The 19,320-nt window shown below is 42.3% G+C and overlaps 1 protein-coding gene across 1 annotated transcript in view; it reads left to right on the top strand.

The window, feature by feature from the left end:
- drosha (drosha ribonuclease III) overlaps positions 1–19,320 on the top strand; it is a 53,141-nt gene that overhangs the window by 15,059 nt on the left and 18,762 nt on the right. Inside the window, exons 10-21 of the mRNA XM_079801757.1 lie at positions 142–223; positions 363–434; positions 4,805–4,974; positions 6,132–6,256; positions 6,446–6,545; positions 8,709–8,816; positions 16,066–16,173; positions 16,557–16,695; positions 16,790–16,850; positions 17,031–17,090; positions 17,269–17,368; positions 18,046–18,148. Of these exons, the coding sequence (XP_079657883.1) occupies positions 142–223; positions 363–434; positions 4,805–4,974; positions 6,132–6,256; positions 6,446–6,545; positions 8,709–8,816; positions 16,066–16,173; positions 16,557–16,695; positions 16,790–16,850; positions 17,031–17,090; positions 17,269–17,368; positions 18,046–18,148 (1,228 nt within the window). The remainder of the gene's footprint in view (positions 1–141; positions 224–362; positions 435–4,804; positions 4,975–6,131; positions 6,257–6,445; positions 6,546–8,708; positions 8,817–16,065; positions 16,174–16,556; positions 16,696–16,789; positions 16,851–17,030; positions 17,091–17,268; positions 17,369–18,045; positions 18,149–19,320) is intronic.

Raw genomic sequence — 19,320 nt, 5'->3', positions numbered from 1 at the left:
TATTCATGAAAATGAATTGGCAATTGCATTTTCCTTTGCAATTAATATTATTTTGTGAGCTAGTTTAGACATCTTGGTTGTTTCTAGCACCGGTGAAGTGACCCAAATGCTCTGCTATTGTAATCTGTTGTGTTTGACCAGAACTACTGCGTTAAAGGCCTGGAGCTGTTTTCCTCGTACCTCTTTAAAGACATCTTGGAGTTGTACGATTGGAACCTCACAGGTAACGTGCACATGCACACGCAGCTAACAAACACTATAAGCTAGGGGTGCGTTTTGTGGGTTCATCAACTCATTTTGTGATACAACGGAGTTTTGCTATAAGCATATATCCATAGTAATATAGTTTTGCTGTCATACAGGTCCTGAAGAAACTGGCCCCTTAGGTTGTCAGAGGTTTCATTTCATGCCACGGTTTGTTCGGTTCCTTCCGGGTGAGTTTCTACATTTGATTGATGTTGTTTTGTGATTTTGTCAGCCATACAGCTGTGATAGCAGACAAATACACTGCAGGTGAAAGTGAACATTTCCTCATATGCAGATGCCAAATGATTGCTAGATGGCTGATTTAAAAAATCTTAAAGAACAAAATGTAATTTTGCTAACCAGTTAAAAGACATTTTGATTGATTTCATTTTTTTCTAATTACTGGCTAATACTTTATTTGGGTGAACATATGAATGGAGTGGGTTTACTAATGACACAAGCAAGTTAAAGCTGCTATCCACTGTAAAATTAATCTTTCTTTTTATATCAGATAAAAGTTTTTGTGTAAAAATATTATACATTTTATTATAACCCTACAAAGTGTACTGTATCATATTTGATACACCAATTCCTAAGGCCTCTAAAGGATCAACATGATCTAAACTACAAAACAATCTACTACATACCTTCTGTTGTCTGATTGATAACAAAAAAGCCTGTGAAATGTTTACTGATTTTTATAAAGTAAACATAAGAATATATTTATTTGATTATCCATAAATCAGTTTTAGAAAAATCTTTTTAAATTGTAAGTATCAAATATAATAAAACAGGCTTTTGAGGAACATTCAATCATCATTAAATTGCATTGCATTATAAAAAAAAATGGGACTAGTCCTTTGATTATGCCCCATCTGACTTTGTTTCAATAGGTAATGTCAGCACATTAAGGAAAACACTATTAAAGCAGCTTCAATTTTATTTATTATACAGTGTCAAAACTGTCAATTGGGTGAAGTTGGATGTAATAAAAACTAGTAAATACAAGGAAGCAAGCAACTATACAACGCACTGGTGTCTTGTGTATTTGGAATCTACTGTTTTTGACCAAGTACTATTACAGCTACCAGAGAATCATTATGTTTGGCAGTTATAACCGTATCACTGTCAACAGCGGTAAAGGGCCCTATCATACACCCAGCACAATGCAAATATTTAGCTAGTTTGCTAGTTTCCGCCCAACACAGTTATCATTTTCACGTCCAGCGCCACGTTGTTTAAAGGTCCTGTTCTTCGTGATCCCATTTTTCAAACTTTAGTTAGTGTGTAATGTTGCTGTTAGAGCATAAATAATACCTGTAAAATTATAAAGCTCAAAGTTCAATGCCAAGCGAGATATTTTATTTGACAGAAGTTCCCTTTCAAAGCCTACAGCGAACGGCCGGTTTGGACTACATCCATGTACATCCTGCTTTAATTACGTCAGTAGAGCAGTTTGTCGACTAACCGCCGCCCACAAGAATACGCAAAAAAGGGGGCGTGGTCTTGTTGCTCCCTCGTGGAGAAGAGGAAGTGTTGCGTTCGGTTCGGTTCGGTTGCGTTTGTCGCCATGTCGTTCAGACGCTGTTATTTTCATCCCGGAGTCAAATCACCTTTGTTTGGCCTTCAGGGGCTGTAGTTTGAGCGCGTTCATCTCCCCGTTATGGTAAGAGGCGTGACCTTTCCGGGCAACGTGAGCTAAGCTGCTGTCGAATCACAACACGGGAATCGCTGGCACAATCAGAACTCGTTACGTATTTCTGAAGGAGGGACTTCATAGAACGAGGAAATTCTCAGGCCGTTTTGAGGACAGTGAAAACAGTGGTATACAGATAAGTAAATTGTGTGAAAAATACTGTTTTTTTACACATGAAACATGAACACATGTTATATTGCACACTGTAAACACAATCAAAGCTTCAAAAAAACACGAAAAACGGGACCTTTAAATAGCAAATGCACTCGCACGCATCTGTTTGCCTATGGGCGTGCTGGTCCGAAAATGCGGTGTGTTCAGGCGTACTGTTGGCGCATTGCTATTTTGAGGCAACTGAAATAGACTACCATTAACCAACAAAAACTCTAAAGTCAATAGCGCAGTATTTTTTGTGTTATTTAAAGCTACACTGTGTGATATTTTCCCCCATCTAGCGGTGAAAAGGTATATGACCATCCAGTGAATTTTAGTTTCTGTTCCTCTCAATTCCGATTTCGTTTCAACTCCTACGGTGGCCAATTTAGTCAAAGATTAACATGGCTTCCAGTTCGACCTCGTCCACATTCGACACGGTGCCTGTGGGATATTCTGTGCGCAGTGGGATGGTTGGAACTCAACTGGCCTAATTATTCGGCTAGAAAGAACTGCAGCTAATCCAGAGTGAACTTTGATGATAGTAACGTTTATTCAGTCATCCAATTGCAAGGCATAAACAGGTTTGCGTGGATATGTACATAAATGTGGTTTCTTGAGAGAACAAATAAGGATGGTAAATATACATGATAATGACATGACAGAAGATACACAGTTAAGAACTGTATAACTATACTTATAAGTTACATTTGTATAATGTAACTGTAAACCAGAGCTTATTGTACCATATATAGATGCTAAATGCAGCTGCATTAAAAGGAGCGGAGCTGCTGCTGCTGCTGCTGCTAACAAGCGAGGTCGGGTTACAAAAGTGTGTGCGCAGTTTTAGCACTGCAGTGCTCTCTGTATAACAATTGTTAATATGCCGATCAGACCTGATACATATTTCCATCAACATACATTACAAGCAAATATTTTCTATAAACGAATAAAAATTGTTGATAACAAAATAACTGAATGATTATTCAAATAGGTGAGCATTACGCTATTGTATGTTGACACAAAAATACTTCTGAGGTGACATCAACTGAATTACGCGATGACACACTCTGAAACACATCTACAATGACAATAACTATTATTACTTACGGAGTTATTAACGCACAGAAATACCACACAAGGAAAAACAGACTTTTGAGGAATAAACAAGCCAGGAAAACTCCGTATAACACTGTTACTGGACGCTGCTGAGATGAAAACTCTCTGCGAATGCACCAGACAAGTCTGAACAAGTTGACGCGCACATGCGCGAGGCAGGGAATTTTGTACAGTGCCATCGAGTGTTAAAGGGGCTATATGCGTTTTTCTGAAATTTAAACTCGTGACTGACACCTGTGGCCAAAAAATAGAACTGCTCTTATTTTCTGCTCGCTCTCGCAGCGGTGGTGACGTCACATCCGCAGACAGCGCGGGAAAAACCTACCCGCCAGAAAATAGGAAAAATAGGATACAGGCTTATAGGTGCAGTTAAAATAGTCATAAGTGAATAAAATAAAAATATATGTAATAGGAATTAAAAGGAAATAAAAATAAAGAAAAAATTATAAAAAATAAAAAGTATAATTAAAAACTACAAATAAAACAGGGTTAAATTGAAACACAATTAAAGTACAAGCAGTTCGGACAAAGCACAGAGCTCATTGAGTAATTGCATAAGATAAGGTGCAATCAGTCGGACGAACAGTGGCATAGCTCATTCAGTAAATGCACAGCTGAACAGATGTGTTTTGAGTCTGGATTTGAAAGTGGCTACTGTTCACATCTGATCTGTTCAGGAAGCTGGTTCCAGCTACGGCTGGCATAATAGCTAAAAGCAGACTCTCCTTGCTTTGAGTGAACCCTTGGTATTTCTAATTGACTTGATCCTGATGATCTGAGTGATCTGTTGGGTTTGTATTTAATCAGCATATCTGCAATGTATTGAGGTCCTAGGTCATTGAGTGATTTATATACAAGTAATAGTACTTTAAAATCGATCCTAAATGTAACTGGAAGCCAGTGTAAAGACCTGAGGACTGGTGTGATATGGTCATATTTTCTCATATCGCATAGAAATTTTGTTGCAGTTGTCACTACCTGTGACAGTTAATTCGGTTGTAGAATGCGATGGTGGTCACACCCATAAATTACTTAACTGTGATTAGGACAGGATTAAGCTCTAAAACATGAATTGACAACCAAATTTATCTGCAGTGTGTACGTGGCCCAAAGGAGCCCACAATCCGGATGACTCTTTATTACGCAGAACACAAAAGAAGATAATCTAATGAATGGCCAGTTTAAGTGAAGTGTTAGGTGAAAGTTAAGTTAAAGTTGTAAATTAAACTATATTTAAGACGTTTTACAATAAATTCATTGTGGTGGAGATTAACCTTTTAGGGTGGTGTGCAATTGCCATTCTGTGCCAGAAGAAGAATATGATTGAAAATGAATGTGATGATTGATCAGCGAGCTGCATGCAGTTTTTGGCTGACACTCTCTGCTTTATATAGCGTTACAGTGAGTCATGATGCCAATGTACTAAATTCACCCAACAGCATATTCATTGTATTATCTCCTTTTGAATGCTGATGAGGAAAGTCAGTTCAGCTTAATATGTGTATGTCCACGCACAAGGTATTTTAAAATCATTTTTATACAATTTTCATCCATTTTACATTGGTTTTCCTGTCTGCTCATGTGTGTCAGATGGAGGAAAGGAGGTGCTGTCAATGCACCAGGTGCTGCTGTATCTGCTGCGCAGCAGCACGGCTCTGGTTCCCGAAGAGGAGATCGCAAATATGCTACAGTGGGAGGAACTGGAGTGGCAGAAATATGCTGAGGAGTGCAAGGGCATGATTGTCACCAACCCTGGCATGGTAAAGCACATTTACACAAACATGGCATGATGTCAGGTCAGGAGCAGACTGAATATTTAAATGCCTCTGTGAGATAATGGCACAGAGCAAGTCAATTAACCTTTTTTTAATGTGATGAAATATTGTGGAATAAAATAAGAAATGGGTGAGATGCGCCTGTGAGAATAGTCTTTCTACACTGACATCAGTAGCTAAAAATATTTGCTTTTGTGTAATTCTGCGTGTCAAAATGTGCTTTAATGCCTGTCCACTTTTTCAGTTTAGTTGGTCTGGGAAGTATTTTTCTTTGGGTGCATCTCAATCAGCTCAGCAGTTCAGTAGTCAGGGCACTGATGAGGAAGTCGGCCATTTTAAGGACTGTCTCAATTGCAAAATCCTACCAGTGCACTGAAATGTTTGCTCCCTAAAAAGTCCCACAATGCACCATGAAAACCATGGGGTGCGATGCTCACTATGTTCCCTTAACGGAAGTTCTACACATAATGACGCAAGAGTTTAATTATTTAAGCCATTATTTAATTATTTTTCAGCACAAACGCACATCGCTAGACAGTTAATGAACGTAATCTAGCTAACATTTATAATTTATGGCTGAAATGTTGCATGTAACAAGCAAAGTATTTCTCATATTGTACTTAAAACAACATTAAAAAACTGTCAGAAAGATATTTTTCATAAATACCAGTAGAGATGTTGTACAATGTGAGGGCGTTGTCATGTTGCTGGAAATAGAGTCACTGCGGTCCCACTGTGTAGTGAGCCAGAGTCCTTGCTGTCCTTACCAGTGCCCGAATTCGTGAACACGATATACTGATTCATGACCTAGGAAGCTGATTAAGACGCACCCTTTGTTAAAGCATTATGAGCTATCAACCATGCCAACCAGCGACGAGGTGGATCAAAACATTTCAAACTTTCGAAGTAAAACAAGTAATACAAAAATTACTACTTCAGTAAGGGAATGAAGTACAACCCCACGCATTGCAAATGGTAATCGAATTAAAATGGTGATGGTGAAATTTTAATGGCAGAAGGTGTTTACTGCAGTGCTCTATTGGCTCAATTTGCAACCTGACTGTTGCAGTCTACAAGTTCAAAGATTGAAACACGACTGCACCTTTAAATGTGTTTTTATGTGTGTGCCTGTACTCGCACAGAAACCCAGCTCTGTGAGGATTGACCAGTTAGACCGTGAGCAATTCAACTCCAGTGTCATCACTTTCCCCATCATTGTGCATTTTGGTATCCGACCTGCTCAGCTTAGCTACGCTGGAGACCCACAGTAAGTGTGACAGAGCACTCGCCACTTCTTCATATTTAAGCCAATATCCCAGCTATTTTTGAAAAAGTTTTACACCCGCATATTTGTTAGTTTGAATTCTATATATGGGATTGGCCCTTTTTTGTGTGTCATGAATAAGGATTTTAATAATAATATAATGAAATGAATAAAATACTGCTTTCATTACAGGTATCAAAAGTTGTGGAAGAGTTATGTGAAATTGCGGCACCTGCTGGCCAACAGCCCGAAGGTTAAACAAATTGACAAACAGAAGTTAACACAAAGGGAGGTAAGTGTCTGCATATGTTGTTTATGTAGTTAGAAATAGCTAATGTGACAGACACATTAAAATGACAAATATGGCCATGATGGAAGGGTAGCACATCAAGGCTGTGCATAAGTACATGAGCAGTTTGAAGAGTGGCAAGAGTTTTTATTCTTGAAATTTGGGAAAGGTCAAGGTGAACTTTATTATCCCACAAGGGGAAATTCATGTAGTCATTCATTACGCGCCCTTGTCACAACATATTCTCTAAAAACATAGACACCCCAATCTAACCAATACACATTAGGGCTGTACGATTAATCGAAAAATAACCGAAACCGACATTCAGAACCTCGTATTTTTCCCATGTCGGTTATTTCGGTTTTCACGTGACTCCGCCCCGTCAGTCACATCAAGTGCAGTTTGCAGGCACACAGAGAGATGCAAGAGCAGTTATCTGTGTTTATAGATGCCCACAATCACTATAGTAACTGCATGTTTTACACAGTTTATATACAGGTCAGTTAATCGCCGTTCTTATTGCCTATACGCGCTGCCACCGACACACACACACACAGATGGCTCGCGCAAGCCGCAAAGCCAGATCGCTTTCACTTTCGTGCTCATAAAGTTTGTCAAGTACATGCGTTTAAAGGCTTGCCAGTTTCTGCACTATTCAAAAACAACAATACGTATCCGTTCAGTGCTCAGCTTCTTTCTGTGACACAGAGAGCTGAGCTGAGCCGTGTCGCGTCTCTGACAACGCGCGCGCCCTGAAGGCAGACCTCTTTCACCTGCGGCCTCACAAAGCTTTGTCATTTGTATGTGTTTTAAGCCCTGCCATTTTGAACATTAAAGCGAGTTTAGACCATCAGATGTGTATTATGTTGAACTAATGCCTGATATATTGTGACAAACGAACACTCATACAGTAGCTCGCACATCACGTGAAGATCGCGCGCAGAGAGCAGCGCAGAAACGCAGTGTCAACGCTGTCCTGTGACTAAACTAAAGTCACTAAAGTAGCTTAGAAACTTAACCGTTATAGCATATATTTGAATACCTTTGAAGTAAGTACAAACCACAGCTTCATAATGAATAGAGACAGTATGAGTAATTCACACTCACAATCACTCTCTCATTAATGCATTCAAATAAATGTAATGTAGGCCTACTGTGTCAATTTATCTGTATCTGATGTACAACAAACAGAAATCTGCCCCATAGACAATAACTGCTGAAAGAGAACTGTTTCCTTCAAGTGTTTTAAAATCACAAAGAAATGCACTTTTTCATTAGAAAAAAAAAATTCCACCTTTAATAGTAGAACATATTTACAGTACAAACCTTATCAGGAACTTACTCAAAAACCTTATGAGGGCAAAAAATTAAAAGAAAAAAAAAGAAAAATAATCGTTCATTAATCGTAATCGAGGTAAAATGTTCAATTAATCGAGGTTTTTATTTTTGGTCAAATCGTTACAGCCCTAATACACATAGATATAAAAATATGAAAAACAATAACAATTAATAAACAGTTTTAAGACAATAGCAGAAATTAACAGTTACAATCCAGCATCTGACATTAAAAATAACTAATATTATCATGTCATTAAAAATGTGGTAGTTTGCGATGTACTTGATCATTATACAATCTGATCGCTGGAGGGACAAATTATTTATTGTACCTTTCTGTTCTAATTCTCTGTTGTAAAATTCTATAAGTTGACCTATTACTTCTTATAAATTTATGATAAAGAGGATTAGTAGGGTCATTTTAAGACACATTTTAAGAGCTGCCGACACCTGGTTAAGTCCAATGATCTTACCGGGCATCTTAATCATGCGCTGCAGTCTCTTTTTGTCCTTAACATGCATGTTGCCAAACGCGCAGATAAGGCCAAAGGACAAGACACTCTGGAGGAGACTTTTATAAAACATTATAAGAATGTGTCCAAATTAAAATGATATAATTTCTTAAGGAAATACATCCGCTGGTGCATTTTCTTAGTTTTGTTCAGTGCACATTCATTAAAAGTTAGTTTGGAATGGATTTTAACTCCCAAATATTTAAAGATTGAGACCCTCTCTACTATTCACCATTGATCTTAGAGGGAGGAACTATTACATGGAAAAGTACATTGTCTTAATGGTGTGAATACTGTGTCCAAAAACTGTGATTTACAGGAAGCTCTGCAGAAGATCAGGCAGAAGAATACGATGAGAAGGGAGGTCACAGTGGAGCTCAGCAGTCAGGGTTTCTGGAAAACTGGTATCCGCTCTGATGTCTGCCAGGTACACACACACACACACACACACACACACACACACACACACACACACACACACACACACACACACACACACACACACACACACACACACACACACACACACACACACACAGTGTGAGCTAGGGCTGTCAAATCAAACTTTGATCTATTTTTCCAGATAAACATGCACATTTGAATGTAAAACTTGAGTTGTTAATGTTAATTTGAGTTTAAGATGTGTGGCGAGCACTGATTAGCACCGATTTTAATAAAAAACAGTGTTTCCCTTACGAGAGTACTCTCGTATTGCGTTTTGCTAAAACGCTATGGGGGAATTCCTTTCCTCGAGATATTGAAGCAAATTTTTATCCAAAAATACCTTTTATACGCAGTGCAGCTGCACAACTCTCAGCAGGAAGCAGCTGCGTGCTGATTGGCTGTGCCGCTGCAACTGCAGCAACCTATAGCGAGACCGTGGGGCGGGACGGACCAATCAGGTCCTTCCAAATTCCCGCCACAAGGGGCAACAGAATTTGCATAGCCTAGGGTATATAAGACCCACTCTCGCAAGGTTAGTCAGATTAATTCTTCTTCAGCGACTTGCAATCGTTGAGCTCCGGATCGAAGCCTGCCGTCGACACGCACCCAGCGGAACACGCAGCCTGAGGACGTCGGATTCTCCGCCTTCAGCCTGCCTTCCAGCTGCGCCATCCGGCACCATATCCTTTCATACCTTCTGTTTTTCAAACATTCAAAAAGAGCCGAGACGTTGTTGCAAATGTCTCGTTCCTGCGCCTCGTGCAGAGGTTTCATCACGGACGAGGATCGGCACATCATCTGCGTGTCATGTCTCGGACGAGACCACACGCAGGCTGCACTCAACCAGGGCGGCTGCCCTGAGTGCGACGAGCTGGCGCTGCAGACCCTTCGGGCTTGGCTCGCCAGCTTCGACTCGGATCCCGTCCCGTGCTCCCAGCCTCTAGAGCCACGGAAGAAAAAACGTCGCGACCAGAGGCCACCGGAGCGCTCTGACGAGCACACGCCGGGCATGTCCCCGCGTGCCTCGCCATCGCCCGTGTTGTTCGTCGACGAGCAGCACAGCTCCCCTCGCATGGCGGCTGCTGCTGTTTCGTTCGGCGGACCGGAGGAGGAAGAGGATGACAGCCTTTCCCTTACTGCATCCGGGAGCGGGTGGTCGGACGCCGCCTCGGAGCACGCCACTTCGACGCGGACGGCTAGCGGCGTCATAACCTCAGTTGACACTGAGCTTATGCGCTTGCTCACCAAGGCCGTGGACGACCTCGGCATTGACTGGTCTCAGCCCGAGGAGCCCACGAGAAGCCGACTGGATGAGTGGTATTTCGAGAACCGCCGTCAACCGACCGCTCAAAGACCCGCTCCCTTCTTTCCAGAAGTCCACGAGGAGCTAACAAAATCGTGGAAGGCTCCATTCTCTTCTCGCGCCAAATCCTCTTTTTCTCCAGCGCTCTCGGTAGTCGATGGCGCTCAGAAAAAAGGATATCAAGCCCTTCCTCCCCTCGAGGAAGCTGTCGCTGCACACCTTTGCCCGCCCTCCGCCAGAGGATGGCAGTCAAAGGCTGTGCACTCTTCCAAGACCTGCCGCACTACGTCCAGCCTCGCCGGTCGAGCATTCGCCTCCGTCGGCCAGGCGGCGTCAGCGCTACACTCCATGGCGGTGCTTCAAGTCTTCCAGGCCAAACTCCTCCGTTCCCTGGACGAGTCTGTTCCTGATAACGAGGCTCTGAAGGATCTGCGCGGCGCCACTGACTTGGCCCTGCGCGCCACGAAGGCCAATGCTCAGGCGATCGGCAGATGCATGGCCAGCCTGACGGTGTTGGAGCGCCATTTGTGGCTTAACTTAACGGAGATGAAGGACACGGACAAGACCGCTTTCCTGGACGCGCCCATTTCGCCTTCAGGATTGTTTGGTTCCGCCGTGGTTGGGTTCACGGAGCGCTTCACTGAGGCACAGAAGGCTTCGCAGGCAATGCGACATTTCCTGCCCAAGCGTTCCAGCTCCTCCGCTAGCCGTCAAGCTAAAGCTGGACCAGCCCAGCCCACCAAGGCGCCGCCTTCAGCTCGCCAGCGTCACGCGGCTTCCAAGCCCGGTCAGCGCTCCCGCTCTACGAGCCGCAGCAGACCGCCGGAGCGTCGAGGTCCACGACCCAGCAATGTGTCGAAACCTGAACCTCCGAAGCCGTCCTAGCCAGAGGTATGAATAGAAGGCGCATAGTGCCCGCTTCGGCCGGTGCACCGCCTCGCTCTCTTCTAAAACGTTCCCCAGCTCCCTTCAAGGCGGCTGGGAACGCCACATTCACAGCCAACGAGCCCGCAAGCAAGCGCGCTCGCCTGTACACAAATGCCGTTTTCACGGCGACCCAAATGAGTCGCAAAAAGAGCTTTTTCTCTGTAGGCAGTGTGCCAGCATTAAAGCATGTACCCCTACACTCAAGCACTCCCCCATGTTCCCCAGCCCCCTGCACTCAGGTGGCTGGAAACATTATTCTCACAGTCAACGAGCCCGCACTCAAGCGCGCTCGCCTGTACACAAGCACCAATACTCTATGTCCCCCGGCCCCCTGCACTCAGGCGGCGGGAAACAATTCCCTCATAAGCGCCAACTTAGCGCAAGGTTATTGGGCCACCGAGTCCCTGTTACTCAGCGACTCGCCCCACAGATTAATTCAGCCCCTGGCTTCGAAGACCGAGGCCTGGCGGGCCATTCCCGGCATTTCGAAATGGGTGTTGAACATAATAGAACGAGGTTACTCGCTACAGTTTGCTCGCAGACCACCGCGCTTTCGCGCCGTGGAAGAGACAACGGTGAGAAGCGACAAAAGTCGCGTGCTTCGAACCGAGATATCAAAACTGTTAATAAAGGGAGCGGTAGAAGCCGTACACCCCTCAGAGCGAGTCAGGCTTTTACAGCCGTTACTTCCTTGTACCAAAAAAGGATGGTGGTCTAAGACCCATCCTAGACCTCAGACATTTGAACAAAGCCCTTATGAAGCGCCCGTTCAGAATGTTGAGAATGAAACAAATCCTCGCGCACATTCGCCCGGGAGATTTGGTTTTTCACTGTGGATCTAGAGGATGCCTATTTCCACATACAAATAGCCCCCCATCACAGGCCATTCTTGAGATTCGCCTTCGAGGGGAAAGCATACCAATACAAGGTGCTACCTTTTGGTCTATCTCTAGCCCCTCGCACGTTTACAAAGTGCATGGAAGCGGCGCTAACCCCGCTGAGGCTTCGGGGAATGAGAATTCTCAACTATCTCGACGACTGGCTCATAATAGCTCAGTCAGAGATACAGTTATTAAACCACAGATCTTGGCTTCTCAACCATTTACAATGCTTGGGACTCAGAATCAACGTGGCAAAGAGTTTATTGTCTCCCACACAGAAAGTTTTGTTTCTGGGAACAGTATTGGACTCAATGCAGATGCAGATGCAAACCTCTGTTCGGAACCGAGCGGTTTCCCTCAGGTCCGGTGCACACATTCCTCTCAAACACTTTCAGAGGATGTTGGGTTTCATGGCCTCGGTGGCGCCAGTTCTCAGACTGGGTCTGTTGCACATGCGCCCCCTACAGCACTGGCTGAATCGCCGCGTTCCAGCTCACGCATGGCTTTCGGGCCGATTGCAAATCAAGGTAGACCACAGCTGTGTGTTGGCTCTGGCTCCTTGGAAAAATCCTGTCTGGTACAAGACGGGCGTGAGTTTGGGCACTGTTACGAAGTGGAAAGTTATCTCGACAGATGCATCCAACCTAGGTTGGGGAGCCCTTCACGAGGGCAGGCCGATCTCCGGTCTCTGGTCAGACTCGGAGAAGAGCCTTCATATAAACTGTCTAGAGATGAAAGCGGTCACGATATCGCTAAGAGCTTTCCTTCCGTACATAAAATACCACCATGTCCTGATCCGAACGGACAGCAGGTCGGTGGTAGCCTATATAAATCGCCAAGGCGGTCTGAGATCTATCGATCTGCACTCAATGGCGGAAGAAGCCCTAATATGGGCAGAGCACAATCTGAGCTTGCTGAGAGCGACTCACGTGCCAGGCATTCTGAATTTGGGTCCGGACATGCTGTCCAGGGGCAAAGTGTCCCCAGCAGAGTGGTCTCTTCACCCAAATATAATTCAGATAATTTGGGGCAAGATTGGAGAGGCAAAAGTGGATCTTTTTGCCTCACAACACAATGCTCAATGCCGAATATATTTCTCCAAGCACGAGGATGCGTTGGCCCACGAATGGCCCAACCTTCCTCTTTATGCGTTTCCCCCAATCTCAATGTTACCTCAGGTCATAGAGAGGATCAGGGAGAGCAAATGCGCTGTGCTTTTAATAGCCCCGCTTTGGAGAAATCAACCTTGGTTCTCACTGCTGAGTCAGATGTCAGATACAGCTCCGTGGCCGATCCCGCTGAGGAGAGACCTCCTCATGCAGGCGGAACGGCAGATCTGACATCCCCGTCCCGATCTATGGGCGCTTCATGTTTGGCCCATCAACGGGTACATGAGAACCTTTCTGAAAGCGTAATGAATACTATTACTCAAGCTAGAGCCCCCACAACTAGGCGGCTCTATTCAGGCAAATGGTCAGTCTTTTCAGACTTGTGTAAAGCGCAAAGTCTGACCCCACATGATTGTGCAGTGTCAGAGGTGCTTACATTTTTACAAGAGCTTCTGGACGCGGGTCGCTCCCCCTCCACGCTCAAAGTTTATGTGGCTGCTATAGCAGCGTATCACATTCAAGTGAACGGACTGTCACTAGGAAAGAGCGATCTCATTGTTCGCTTCCTTAAAGGGGCTAGAAGGCTTCACCAACCTCGCCCCCCTTCAGTCCCTATATGGGACCTGTCCACGGTCCTGGATGCCATGAAGAGCTCTGCATTTGAGCCTCTGCATTCTGTGAGATTAAAGCTCCTGTCACTAAAGACCGCTTTTCTGCTAGCGATTGCATCAGTTAAGCGAGTGGGTGATCTGCACGCGCTCTCTGTGAGCGCCTCGTGTCTGGAATTTGGGCCAAACGACTCCAAAGTCGTCCTCAAACCAAGACATGGATATGTACCTAAAGTGCTTTCAACTCCGTTCAGAGCACAGGTCATTTCACTTTCGGCACTTTCATCACAGTCAGATGAAATAGATGCTAATTTGCTCTGTCCTGTCAGAGCGCTGAGAATATACATAGAGCGTTCTGCTGCTTACAGGCAAACTGAACAGCTCTTTGTATGCTTTGGCGGCCGCACCCGAGGGTGCGCGGTTACAAAGCAGACCCTGTCACGGTGGATAGTGGATGCTATCTCACTGGCCTATGAGTCTAAAGATCTCAGTTGCCCCTTAGGCATTAAAGCCCATTCTACTAGAGGCATGGCCTCTTCGTGGGCTTGGTCTACTGGCATTTCTCTGAATGATATCTGTGCGCGCTGCAGGCTGGGCCTCCCCGTCCACTTTTATCAGATTCTATAATTTAGATGTTCCGGCTTTACAAGCTGGGCTTCTTGCTGTATGAACATATTTAACCCCTTAAGGCTCGATAAGTCCGGCCTGGGTTGAATATTGTTTAAGTCATAAGCATATTCCTTATACGGCCCGAAGTATCTGGCCACTCATTATTCCTGACCCGATTATGTCTGGTCTATACTTTTTATTGCACGAATATCGTGTTCATTCTCATGAGGGCCCGACTCAGGTCTGGCTCATTCTGAATTATTGATATCATACTACGGGCCCACCTAGGTTGGCCTGGGTTTGGTGTCGTCGGCTTTAGAGCCGTTAAGCAAGCGCGGCGTTTTGCATTGGTCCCCCATAGCGTTTTAGCAAAACGCAATATGAGAGTACTCTCGTAAGGGAACGTTTCGGTTACTAACGTAACCTCGGTTCCCTAAGATGAGGGAACGAGTATTGCGTTTTGCTTGCCGTGCTTGCTCACTTGCTCAGGAGTCGCTTCAGTCGATTAACCTGACTAACCTTGCGAGAGTGGGTCTTATATACCCTAGGCTATGCAAATTCTGTTGCCCCTTGTGGCTGGAATTTGGAAGGACCTGATTGGTCCGTCCCGCCCCACGGTCTCGCTATAGGTTGCTGCAGTTGCAGCGGCACAGCCAATCAGCACGCAGCTGCTTCCTGCTGAGAGTTGTGCAGCGGCACTGCGTATAAAAGGTATTTTTGGATAAAAATTTGCTTCAATATCTCGAGGAAAGGAATTCCCCCATAGCGTTTTAGCAAAACGCAATACTCGTTCCCTCATCTTAGGGAACCGAGGTTACGTTAGTAACCGAAACGATTCAGATTTAGAATTTTTTTCTTCACATTTTGTTCTGTTGCAGCTCTATTCTAAAATGATTTAAATTATTATTATTTCACATCACATGGAGTGTAGATTGTTGTGAAAATCTGCAAAATAGCTAAATGTGAAAAATAAGTTCACTTAGTCATGTCTTATCATTGCGTCTCAAAATTAAAACCTGTTTTAATGGAATTGTTCACCCAAAAATAATGAAAAATGAAAATTAGCCCATGATTTACTCACCCGTAAGTCATCCTAGGTGTATATGACATTCTTCTTTCAGACGAATACAATCAGAGTTATATTAAAAAATGTTCTGGGTCTTCCAAGCTTTATAATGGCAATGACGTAGGACACTCCGGTGAGAATATGCTAGTTCTCATGAGAACCAAGTTTTATTTTGTTTCTGCATTCATCACCGCAACCTACGCTACACCTGTGTCCTGCAATTGCAGACTGGGTAATAAATATGCATGAAAAAGGACAAATGATTCGTTATTCAAGTTTTTGTAATTGTTAACTATGATTTGAGTAATATATAAATGAGTGCACTAAATATTTAAATCAAAGCACATAAATAATGATATGGATGTGCAATTTCTGTATAACCAAATATTTGTATTCCATTTTATTGTAAATATTTGATATGTTCTTAATCAAGACTGTAAACATGTTAATAATATAATATAACACAAATAATATTATATAATTTAAATATTGATTCAAGATGAATCACTGTCAGCAGAGGCCAAGAGAAATCTGATCTGGCCTAGCTACTGTGTGTTGAGCTATAGTATGTTGTTTTATGCAACACCTGGTTTGTACAACAAAAGTATTTATATTCTATAAAGCACACTTTGCATGACACATATGGCTGCTTTAGGTCTACAAAACACCTTCTCACACATGCTGTTGTCTTAAGAGTGTTCAGAGGACTTAGGTTTTGCTGTTTTGCAGCACGCCATGATGCTGCCAGTTCTCACCCACCACATCCGCTACCACCAGTGCCTGATGCATTTGGACAAGCTAATCGGCTACATGTTCAAGGAACGATGCCTGCTGCAGGTGAGAGAAAGTGTAAAGACTTTTGTAGGGTTGTTTTTATTCCTGGAATATTGTGTTTTGTGTTCTTCATAGTTCTCAGGCATTATATCCTCCTACAAAATGGTGTTGAGGGGAATGCTAATTAAAAAGTAAACTACATTTACATGACAACTATATACTAAAAACAGAAAAGTTTTTCCTTTCTGTTTTTCGCATGCAGACACATTAGTTTTGCATTAGTTCAATGTAACTACAACTTTGTGTTAGCATGTAGCCTTGCTTTAAAGTATGTAATGGTCATAAAAGATCATTATAGCATACTGTGTTCAACAGCAAGTGCCGTGATTCACATTATGAATTATAATTTTCACTTGGTTTATCTTTTGCTTTTCTTTCTTACTCAGTTGGCAATGACTCACCCCAGTCATCATCTTAATTTTGGAATGAATCCTGACCATGCTCGCAACTCTCTGTCCAATTGTGGCATACGCCAGCCCAAATATGGAGACCGGAAAGTGCACCATATGTACATGAGGAAAAAAGGTTAGCAAATCTCTAAGTTAATTTACATGTAGAGCTGTGAGAGCATTTTTGAAGAAGTCCTACTCTGCTGACGGTTCTGTCCCTTTTCCACTAGGAATTAACACCTTAATCAATATTATGTCACGATTGGGCCAGGATGACCCATCACCCTCCAGGTTTGTGCTTTTTTTCAGTGAAAGTAATTTGTTTGTTGTAACTTTGTACATTTAGTGTTCATTTATGCAATTTTTACATTTCATCCATGAAAAGACAAAATGTTATAACAAATCGTTATAACAAATCAAACAAACAAATAGGTGGATTTTGAAAAGGTGCGATCCCTGTCTCTTTAACAGAATCAATCATAATGAGCGCTTAGAGTTTCTGGGTGATGCAGTTGTTGAGTTCCTGACCAGGTGAGATCTATGACGTTTCATCACTTCTATAAATATGTCGCTACATAGAGCATGTCTCACTGAGTTTGGCTTTTGAAGATTTTAGAGCTGTTGCACAGCAATCGCAGTCTGTTGTTCTCTCAAACTTTCATTTGTCTGCCTATTGTAAGTCTTATATTTGTCATACTTTCTTTTTCAGTGTGCATCTCTACTACCTGTTCCCAAGTCTGGAGGAGGGAGGACTCGCCACATATCGCACAGCAATCGTTCAGAATCAGCATCTTGCGATGCTTGCTAAGGTGAATGTTTACTAGATGTTCAAAGGTGTGCATTTGAAAGAAAGTGTAAGTGTGGCCATTAAGCCTCTCTCTAAAACGCTCTAAATGATCTCTGTGAAAGTCTATACTATACATTAGTATGTACTAGAAAGTATGCTCTTTACATTTTCTTGATCAGAAACAGCTAACAGAGACAGCAAAAATGCTACCCAAAAAAGATTATTAATTTACCTAATTTATATTATAGCAAACATTATTATACTGGATAGCATATCCTACTAAAAAATTACATTTTCTAAATAAATGTGATAAGTTACAGTATTATTTGTAATCCCGTATTTTAGCATTGCAGTTTCAATAAAATGCTGCACATTGAAATTATATGAGATTGTATTGAAACCTTTTATTGAAATTGATTTTTATGAGCTACAATATTCCACCAATTATTTGTCAACATAATTGCATACATAGTCAGAATGTAATGTTAACAGTTTTTTTTTTTTTTTTTACATTTATCAGAAATTATAAATATGGTCTGAAAAATTTCAGTCTGGGAGTCTGGGAATTTGTCTCTGGAAAAGTATGGAATTTTGAAATGGAAAATATGTAGGAACCTTGTGACAGAACTGGACTACTCATCCGTCCCACAAATTTCATATTTGTGTTTGTTAATCTTTATCATTGTTTTGGATCCCCAGAAATTGGAATTGGATCGGTTCATGTTATATGCTCACGGCCCTGACCTGTGCAGAGAATCAGACCTCCGACATGCCATGGCAAACTGTTTTGAAGCCCTGATAGGTGAGTGCTTTCTCAAGTATAATGACTGTCTGTGTTTCATACTGCATTTCAACACACTGATGTCAAGATTTTGCTCTTGACATGAAGCCACTAAAAGTACTTGATGTGTTTGTTAAAAAGAGTTAAGGAATGCTAGTTACACATGTATCTGTGGTTCTGTGAATTCAAAGCATTAGTGTAGTGGTTTTCAATCCTGGACCTTGGGACCCACCATTCTGCACATTTTGTTTGTTTCTCTTATTTGACATCAGCTATAATCCAATGTTTTTAATTTAATTTTTTTTATAAATGTTGCCAATATCAGGTTTGAGTCTGAACAGGTCACGATCCTGAATTAACCTGCAATCACAAAAGAAGTAAATTAAGTTTACTGACATCAACATTTACACGTTCATTAATAAGTTGATGTGCCGTGGAAGCCAGCTGATTTGTGCGCAGGCGATAAGGAGGGCGCAGATGAAAATGAGGAGAAAGAGAGCAACGTTTTTCTCATACAGTTTTTCCTCACGAGTTGTCACTGTAATATCTATGAATATTATAGCTTACTGTCCCTCCACTGACTAACTTTGCTGCCATCTTGAGTGATTTAAAGAACTACCGTATATAAAATCTGCACAGAATTGTGTCAAATGTTGATCAATAGTGATGTAAAAGTTGCATGAATTTCCGATATGACTGTTCAGACTGAGCTAGCATTCCAAAACATCAAACCTGTTCCCATATGGAAGTGGCCCAAATCAGAATTGAAAAGATGAAAATGAAAAGAAAAGCCTTAGTTCAGTCCATGGAGCTCTTACCTAATACCCTGATAATTTGAATAAGGTGTGTTAAATAAGAGAGACATACAAAATGTGCAGAGCTGTGGGCCTCCAGAACCAGGATTGAAAACCATTTCACTAGTGGATAATTGAAGTGCCAGCTAGACAGGTTGAGAAAATATAACAACAAAGTCATGACTGATTATACCACAGCCAGCCTACATATTTCTACTAAAACCTGATGGGAACTTCTAATATAATGTTATCCTATTAGTAGTAGCAGACCTTTCTTCTATAAATGATTAATTATTCATTACAGCAAATGTGGTATTTAATTTAAGCCTAAAAGTTTTAGTAACCCTTTACAGTATGGTTGTATTCGTTAACATTTGTTTATGCATTGGCTAATTTCTT

Source organism: Gobio gobio, assembly GCF_949357685.1.
Source record: "Gobio gobio genome assembly, chromosome: 20".
Classification (NCBI taxonomy): Eukaryota; Metazoa; Chordata; class Actinopteri; order Cypriniformes; family Gobionidae; genus Gobio; species Gobio gobio.
The sequence above is the reverse complement of the archived record's forward strand: the minus strand, read 5'-3'. Positions and strand labels throughout refer to the sequence as shown.